At 39.0% G+C, this 9,708-nt stretch overlaps 1 protein-coding gene across 1 annotated transcript; it reads right to left on the minus strand.

Moving 5' to 3' along the window:
* Window positions 1-1,108: 1,108 nt before the first annotated feature.
* On the minus strand, window positions 1,109-4,333 carry nr2e3 (nuclear receptor subfamily 2, group E, member 3). The gene is made up of 9 exons (XM_040025805.1): window positions 3,875-4,333; window positions 3,664-3,756; window positions 3,251-3,395; window positions 3,044-3,147; window positions 2,667-2,930; window positions 2,322-2,506; window positions 1,957-2,197; window positions 1,768-1,873; window positions 1,109-1,640 (listed from the first exon to the last, which is right to left on the minus strand). The coding sequence occupies exons 2-9, from the start codon at window positions 3,749-3,751 to the stop codon at window positions 1,508-1,510; spliced, it is 1,266 nt and encodes a 421-aa protein (XP_039881739.1). The 5' UTR covers window positions 3,752-3,756; window positions 3,875-4,333; the 3' UTR covers window positions 1,109-1,507.
* Window positions 4,334-9,708: the final 5,375 nt, after the last annotated feature.

The raw sequence follows: 9,708 nt of genomic DNA on the forward strand, positions 1-9,708 counted from the left end.
CATCTGTCAAAAACTAATTTTCAAAGATTCGATGTGTTTTTTTATGTGTAATGTCTTTACTTATATTAGTAAATAGACTTGAGTGAACAGGATTTACAAAGGGGTTATATATAACATTTAAAATGTACCTGTTTTAAACACCTGCACTCTAGACATATTGAAGACGGAGGGCCACAAGTGAAAACATATATTAAATAAAAACATTATTAAATAATTAATTAAATTAATTCATTTTGCAATTTTGCAGGTCTTCTGCAATTTGGGTCCCTCACATTCTAAAGGTAGGTGAAGCCCCTCCTCTCATTAGGTTCAAGGTTCTTTATTTCTCACATGCATAGTTATACAAGTATAACACACAGTGAAATGCACATGTCCTCGACATGTGCAAAAATGGGCGGGGGGGGGGGGGGGGTAGATGCATTACACTGCATGTTTATAATCCATCTGTTAAGGTAACATGGACATATTAAAAGTACTCCACTATATGTTCGAGTCACAGTTTTTTGTTTTGACCCCAAAGCCTATTTTTATGCACTATACATTTTCCTTATGAATTAAATGTTATCTCTTTTATTTTGAAGGTACTATGCACAATATTAACATAATGATAATAATAAGAAAAATTAACAAATATACTGCACTGCCTCACCCCTATCTTACTCATTTGTACAAATCAACTTTTAAATTATGTATCTGAAGTAGTGTTCTAAACAAATGTATGATATGATATGATATGTATGCATGAGAATGTGATGCTCTGTTTGCTCTGGTACAAAACGTGGCCTACCACAGAGCTGTTGCACCTGTGGATATAATGATCTTTTACTCAGTATAAATATGGTTTTCTCTTTCTGTGTCATACTTTTAATATTTTTCAGACCATTGAGAACAACCTGATACATTTAATACAATTCAACAAAGAAAATGATGGTCACAAAACAGTTGGAAGATTAACCTATCAGAGCTCTTTGGTTTCTGTTTCAAACATGTGTTATACATGTTCTTCTCAAAAGATTAATACTTTTTATGCTGAATTCTATATTTTATAGTGTTTATTGCATTATTTATTTACTCTATTTGAATCAAATAGAAAAAAAAATCCCAGAAATCATTATACTTGACAATACAACTTCATATTTATAGACATTTAAAACATTTAAAAACATGTTTGCTGGCATGTACTGTTATTTCGCTTGTTACTCAGTACACTGAATGATTAAGTCTAGCTGTAAGCTTCACAAGACAACTTTGTGGTTGTAACTTAACAGAAAAATGTGCTTTAATAGAATGCCATAACCAGAAGTTGCCTTTGTCTTGAGGGAAAAAAGCACAGCTTCACATAAATGTCTCTGATCCATTCATGACTGTGTTTTTCAAACAGTAATATGTCGAAATATATTTTGTCATAAAGGCTTTTTTGCATTAAACATGAAAGAAGTTATCAGCAGAATGCATGAATTACACAGTCACACAGCTTATTGCTTGCAGGAAGTTTTCCTCCGTGTGCTTAGTTTTTGAACATGTCACACAGCAGCTTCTCCATGGGTGTGCTGCCAATGGTCCTCTGAAAGAACAGCTTAGCGATCTTCTCTGAATTCACAAAGCGGAGGGAAGGCAGCAGAAGAATTAATCTCCCAAACCTTGTTGGACAAAAACAAAAAGAGTGCGAGCTTAATGTTTCTGTGGCGGGGAGAGATTTGACATTCTCCAGCTGTTATTATGTTTGAAGATTTTGTGGTATTTTGTTAGAAAAGAAAGTGCAGTTACCTGGCACCCTGGTTGGGATACACTGAATGGATGTGCTGACCCAGCAGCACCTGTGACTGGGCCTGCAGATTCTCCACCTGTTCTGGATCTTTAAGGTTGCGGATCTCTGCGTGGGAGATTCAAACAGCAGACATCGGTTTGGTGATCCAGAAATCAGTGACTACCATCGCTGCATCAGTGATTCCTTACCTGGCTTAAACAGCACAATGGCCTTCAGACAGGCAAATTCTGTCGGGTCAACAGTCAGGGCTTTAAAGCGACTAAAGACTTCTTCTAAGATCTGCAGGTCAGCAGTAAGAAGGTTGATATTGGCTTGCTGTGGGGTAGAAAGGTCTGGCAGAGACAAAAGAGGACAGCTGTCCATGGGCAGAGACCACTGGATGGCACACAGGAGGAACATCTCACTCCAAGCTTCTTCAAGAAGAATCACCTGAGGATTTCACAGAAATGTTGAGCATCTCATTAGTCTCACACACTATCCATATATGTTAAAAAAAACAAAACATTTTAAGATGCAAATACACAAAGAAAAAATATCTGTCTACAGGCCTCACCTGGTCACGAAATGGCAAGTGAGCAAACACAGGCAGATTTTTTGCCCACTTGACTGACATGAAGAGGAGTCGTGCTGATGTCTCATACACATTCTCTGGACAGCTGGAGGTATAAGGGGACAAACGGCTGTCGAAGGGAGTGAGGTCCCTCTCTGAATTTGTTGTCACATCAATATTTTCCTCCACTGTGTAGCAGAAAAAGAGACATAGGCATTACAATCCAAATATCCCACACCGTAAAGTCAAATCAAAAAGTCTGTTTTCAAAATATTTTTACTCATTTCAAGACAAATAGGTTTACACCTCTTTCTTCCAAGTTATTTTACTTCTTTCATTTGATCTTACCGTCCTCTGGCTCCAGTTTTGCACAGGTCTCTGCAGTCAGCAGGCTGACCATAAAGCGGTGGTTGTTACTTATGTTGCTGCAAGGTTTTACTGTGGCAGAAATTGGAGCTGACGACGTGACCAAAGGCCTGGAGATGACTGCTGAGTAGGTGTCAGAGGGGCTGAGCGCTTGCGTGGTGACCAGGTGCTCCTTTTTGGTTTCGACATTTATAGAATCCGGACTGACGTGAGCTGTGCTTCGAGGCTGTCGCTCATTCTGAACAGCTGCCACAACAAAGCGCAGGAAAAGCTACACCATCTCACAGTGAGGCTTTAGGTATTTCATATCAATACGCACAGATAATATCTACAAGGTCTGCTTTTTCTGAGTTTCTCACCATCTTTGTTCATGCCAGCCTGGAGGCACTTCTTTAATCGACAAGCTTGGCACTGGTTTCGATGCGCTTTGTCAACAGGGCACCTGCCATTTCCAGCCTGACACCTATGAAATAAAGACACAGACGGAGTTCAAATGCACTTCCTTAATTGTCATATGATTGTTTTCCTGTTATGTACAGCTGCCTTTCACAGAGCCACTTGCCCACCTATAGACGAGTCTTCTCCTCACACTGCGCTTGAAGAAGCCGCTGCAGCCGTTACAGGCAAAGATGCCATAGTGTTTGCCACTGCTTGAGTCAGAGCAAACTTTACAAAGCAGGCCTTGGCCAAATGATTTACGCAGACCTTTTTCTGTAGAGAATAGATAGTAGAAATACTTAAAATCATTCCAGATTCTTTTGAGCACCAACGCTGTTTTAACTACAGACTGATGTAAAATTAGCTCACTCTTTTACGCATTTTGAGCTTTGTGTCAGATTCTGTGTGTAAATCTATGTATTTAAAACTTTGTGAGCATTAATTATGAGTCTAGTCTGCTGTACTGAGAAGCCTTTAACAATCATCATCTAAGCTTTCTAAAATCTTGCACATTTGTAGTAATTTGTAAGTAATGGCTCACCTGCTTGAGCTCCGTCTGTGCTCTGTTGCGTGAAGTCCTTCAAGGTGTCCGATGAAAACATGTTCATCTTTGAAATCTGCTCCTCCATCCTTACTGAAAGACATATAAACATAAGATGACTTCCTGTTTTGCATGAACTGTTTTCTGTGATAAAGTACTGGCCACAATTTTCCCAAAAACATGCTCATCAAAAGTTTTTTCTTTACACTACCTCACAGAAAGCTTCTGGGAAGATCCTTAAAGAATAAGCCTTGTTGAGTGATCTGGATACAGTGCTGATGTTCTTGTACTGCTTAAATCTGATGAAGGTGGGGTCAAGGGAGATACGACTCGCCGTCTTCTTTCTTTCTCTCTCTCCAGAATGAGTGTGAGAGCTTGAGTCGTCTGGAGGAAGACAAGGAGATTAGCACCAGGCGCTGTGTAAGCAAATGCTGATTTGTCATCCTCTTAATCTTTACCGTCTATAAGGGTAAATCAATCAGTCACACCACTTACAGGCACTAAGTATATTCATTCCTCTTTCCTCTCTCGCTCCTTCTTTCTGTCTCTCTCTGGTTATTTTGTTAGTTTGTGGTTCCTAGAATATTTAAAAGTAGGATGGGAGGCAGAGTCTTTAGCTTTCAGGTCCCTCTTCTATGGAACCAGCTCCCAGTTTGAATTTGGGAGACAGTCACCCAAGATTAGGCTTAAAACTTTCCTTTTTGACACAGCATATAGTTAGGGCTGGAACAGGTGATCCTGAATCCACTCTTAGTTATGCTGCAATAGGCCTAGGCTGCTGGGGGTGTCCCATGCTGCACTGAGTGTTTCTACAGCACTCGACATCTAATCATTAGTTATTATTTATTTCCAATTTAAAGTGCATTGAGGGAACTGCTCTTGTGATTTGGCACTATATAAAAAAAACAGAATTTTCTCTTAGATTGTTTTCTTCCCATCCTGTTTTGTTCTGTTCTGCTGTGAACGATGTTCCCACATTACTATAATCAGTCTATTGCTGTATCATGCCAAATGATATTACAAGACAGCAACTTTTTCTCCCTAAAAACATCAGTGTTGGTTTATTTGCTCATGTGTTCAGAGATGCAGTTTAGCCTTATGGCACTACAGTTCTGCGCTGCAAGGATTGTATGAGTGTCACTGTAAGCATGATTTGCAGAAGAAATTTCCTGCTAGCAACAGCCAACAGGCAAACTATTATATTAGTGCTCATTAGCAGCAGACTGTCTTGTTTTGCTTTGTTTTATACCAGAATTAAGATGTTCCTTCTGTGCCATATTGGCTCTGTCAATGACATTACAACCTCAAGAGAAGATAGCCACCCCAAATCAGCAAAAGAGCTTAACCTTCAATGAAATGTGATCTCCTTCTGGGTGAGGGGTCACGAAAGAGCATAATGAGAAGAAAAAGAATTAGCACAAAGATTGAAAGAGCAGCAAAGGGTTGAACCTTAATTCCATTTTACTGCCATATGGTGGCTTTTCTCTGAAGCCCCCGTCTGCCTAATTGAGTGATGCAACTTATTTTTAAGAAAATTTGAACTAGATTAGCTCAAATGAATCCTTTCTTGCCTTGAATGGCTTTACGGAAATTCTCATCTCTCAAAAATCTAAAGAAATCTGCACACTATTTTCTGTATTGAATATTGCATATAGCTGACCACATATAACACCATAACAAAGACACTAATACTAATGATTCCTACAGTCTCCATAGACTGAATTATATAATGTCAGTCACTCTTGAATTTAAGAGACCAACATAGCATTGACAACAGAGCTCTTTTTGTTGCCCTAAACTGGTGTATAAATGGATTAAGCATGGGTCGTCTTCAAATTATTGCTGTGCACATGGGGCCACGTAAACCCAGAACCTATAACACTCACAGGTTTGACACACTGTGGTAGCTTGTGAAATTATATGAAAAGACTAAATGATAATTACAAAACCTTTTGTCAGTTATGTTACCATCATCTTACGAGAGAATGAATAACTAAATAAACTTTTTTTTCTACAAAAGGCAAAAAAAAAAATTCTTAAAAAAAAATCTCAAACTGATTCTAACCAGAATAAAATAAAATCAGGAGGAGAGCCCACGCTGCCCATCAGGGTTTGAAGGGAGGGAGACAGGACATTAGAAGAGAAAGACTGGTAAGGAAGTTGTACTGGCAAACAAAATTAAGTTGGAGGTGACTGCCTGGGTCAGAAAGAGCTGTCAGATGTCCTTGATGAAAAATGGCATCAAGCTCATATGATAGGAGGGGTGATTAGTTTGGATTCTTTGGTGGTGATGAAGTGGGAACTTTTTGAGTGTCGGTGACCTTCAACTCTGACTCTGTTTGGACAATGACTGAAAGACACAAGAAATATTTAGAAAGAGCTTAGTATAAGTGTATAAGTAAAATATATTTAAAAAATAGTTTTCATGACAAACCAGAGACTTCCTGAGTGGTATGTGAATTGCTTGTTTTATACTATATTGGTAGTTATATATCAGATGTTTTCCTACTACAGGCCTCATCCATACAAGTGGGGATTTGTTTGTTTTTTATTACTTAAGCACTTTTAACCTGACATTCACACACTCTGGTGGATGCATCAGGGAGACCGGATGGATGGCTGAATGGATATTTTTATTCATTTGTCATCACTATTACTCTCTTTGATATTTTTATTTTGTTCTCCTTTATTGCTGCTATTTTCTTTGTTTCCCACTTTTATTTAAATCCACCCAACTTTCTGTGCTGGTGAAGGCAAATGTAGCATTTGATGTAATAAATAAGGCTTTGAAAGTCCATACACTCTGGACACCTTAATTTAGCACATTAGCATTTACACTTCACACTTGGTGACAGTATAAATTTACAGTGAAAATGACCTCTGAGGAGATTCATAAGTCAGAAGTACATATTTAAGTATGGCAACCTGGACTCCCACATCAGATTTTGTAGCACGTGTGTTCCTCACATGTCAGGGCGAGATGATTATTTTGTTCTTAACACTAGGAACTACACATGTTAAGTCCTTTTTAGCTCAGTTTTTTGAGGGGTTGACTCTCTTCCGCACAGTTAAGATGCTGCAGCCATCAGCAAGCTCCTGCTTTGAGTCTTTTATCTGCCAGGAATAACTGTCACGTTTCTTCCCTGCCCAGCCCTGTGATTGTTGTGCAGACACGGCACAATCTTTAGCAGCATGCTGCCATGAGCTGTTTAGATGATTATGTATTTAGTGGAAACATTTATGAGGACAGCGCCGGTCATGTGATTGGACACGCGTCACCAGTAAAACCTTGGCTCTGTTGTTTGTCAGATCAAACAGATCAGTTGCTCATTACTTTAACCCTCAAATGCATGGGTCATTTCAAATGCCTTGCATTCATTTAAGGGTCAGGAATGGCATTATCTTATATCGCATATCTACATTTTGTGCATATTAAAGACTTATTATTGTAGTGAGGTGCATTGCATAAAAACTACGTGCCCTGCAAAAAACAAGGAAGGCATAATTTTATTGTCCCTCGCAGGATGCCCTTGAATGCTAGTTCACAAGTCTTTGCATCAATCTAAGCAGCTTTTTGATATAATCTCCTTGAATGTCAGCAGTTGTCAAAGAGTGAGATTAACTTTTAAAGTTATAGTGGTTCTCTACAGGATCCTCAAATTTGCCAAATCATAAAATAAATGACCATTGTTTATTTGGATTAGGATTTTTATTCATTTAAACTTGAACTTTTTCGAGATTAAAGTAATTAAAGTTCAAAATAGTAATAAGTTACAGTTTTGTACCAACTTATATCTAAACTTAACCACCTCAAATATATAGAAAATAAAGCACACTAACCCTAACCCTGACAGGCTAATGAAATTGTTCCCCATATATTAACATATGCACAAGCTTTGATTACACAGGACTCAGCATGTCTGTGTGATTCTAAATGGCCCCAGTGATAGGTTAACCGAGCTTGCTTGCTTAAGCTTTGTTGTGTTTGGTTCAGCATTTCCTAGGGACCCCCCTCCCCCAACTCCACCCCAATCAGATGAATTACAAGGAGTGAGGTGTCAGCACTAAGGATAGGGATTGGCCCTCCTTGCCATCTGCTACCATTGCTTTAATCCACGCGATGACAAAATCAGCTATCTTGGCCCACATCAGAGTAAAGTCAACTCTATTCAACAGATGCTCGCTGACAGCTACTGTGAAATCTGTGTTTCTGCTGACAAATTAATCTTATTTGGTTGGATCAGTTGACTATTTCCCAGAAATGTCAAAATAAGCCAGGGATAAGTGATTTACTTAACAAAGCCCACAGTGCTCAAGTAAAAGTCCAGCACACAAAAATAACAGGTTAAACTGCAATGACAGTAAAGACTTATAAAAAAAGAAGCAGCCGATAGAAGTCATGTATATACACTGACACTCACAACAGCATCCTAAAATGATTTAAAACAGGGCCATTCACATAGTTCAATGCCTTTATTTTATTTTTTAACATAGTCATTCCCTTTGTGGTCTGTAGAGGGAGACACACACCACTAGACTGTGTTACAAAAGTGAACCAACTAAGTAAGACCAAATGATGAATCAGAGTTGCTGTATGACCCACTGGAACATTTATGGGCTTACACATTACAGTTCACTTACAATAATAAGGGTCATGACCGCTGTTACTTCAGAAGCAGTCTGGATTTCTGTGTAAAAACACAAACAGCCAGGGAGAATTGAAAGTGTCTCTTTGTGCAAGAGCAGTGCTGCACCAATGTTCTGAGCCTTATATAGACTCTCTTATGGCATCTTAGGGCATTGCAGCATTTTTGCACTGCTTTTGTAGCAACACAGTGGTACAGTTGTTAGGATTGTTGCTTCACAGGAAGAAGGTCCTGGGTTTGAATCTGACCAAAGCGTTTCTTTGTTGAGTTTGCAAGAAATAGAGAGAACCCAGTCTCTCTATTTCTGGGTTCTTTCCAGCTACTCTGGCTTCCTCCCACAGTCCAAAAATGTAAAGTTAAGGTTAATTTGTGATTCTAAATTGCTCATAATGGTGTGAATTTGAGTGTGAAAGGCTGTCTGTCTGTCTCTGTTAGCTGTGCGACAGACTTGTGACCTGTCCAGGGTATACTATCTCTTGCCCTGTGGTAGCCTGAATTGGAGAAGTGGAATGATGGGTAATTTTATTTTTTATATGGCATCAAAGTAAAGCTGAAAGTTGTAAACTGGTCTCAGGTGGACTGTTTTGCTCAGATTGGTCTGTTATATAGTGTTGGACTTGGGTAAGGGACAGCCTTTATGCTTTTGAGAGGATGCTTATCTGTTTTATAAGCTTTATAATTAGGCCAGACACAGTCATGTGTCTTTTGTCTAGTTATGCTGCTACAGGAACCTGTCTATGCATTTTACCACTGTGACACATTATTCCCTTTGTGTCTCCCACCTCTGTACCTTTGTGCTTACATATCTGTGGTTTCTGGCCCAACAGCCTCCCAAGAGTCTATTCATCACTGCACACTTCTTTTCACTCTGCTCTCTTCACTTCCAATCAACCTTTACAGACAGACGGCCACCCATCTGGATAAGACGGCCACCCATTTGGAATAAGCACTTAGTCACCGTTAGGTGGCTAAGTGTTTATTCCAGGATGGTCGGCAAACCTAGGAAAAGGGTTGCTGTTTTAATAATTCCTCCAAATAAACCCGAGATTATTTTCATTGGCTAGTAAACGGTGGTGGTTTTTCTGTTTATTTTTTAAATAAACAGTGATATTATGTGCAGGGGTCTGTGTCCAATATCAGCAAGTTTTGGAGGAAACTCTTCCTTCCACAGCATTTTGTCTTCTTTTGTTTGGGTTGCTTCCTGAGGGTGGTGTGCAGTTAGTTTCATTTGTAACATTAATCTAGTTATAAAATAGGGTTCTAAGTTTAAATCAGTTGCCTAGGATGAGACGATCGTGTGTTCTATACCTGAGACAAACTGTTGTCTCTGGTATTATTCTAATAATAATTAAAAAACCATCTTGATGCTCAATCATCCAGGTATAGAAATCCCACAAAG

Source organism: Simochromis diagramma, unplaced genomic scaffold (genome assembly GCF_900408965.1).
Source record: "Simochromis diagramma unplaced genomic scaffold, fSimDia1.1 OVJJ01000293.1, whole genome shotgun sequence".
Taxonomy (NCBI): Eukaryota; Metazoa; Chordata; class Actinopteri; order Cichliformes; family Cichlidae; genus Simochromis; species Simochromis diagramma.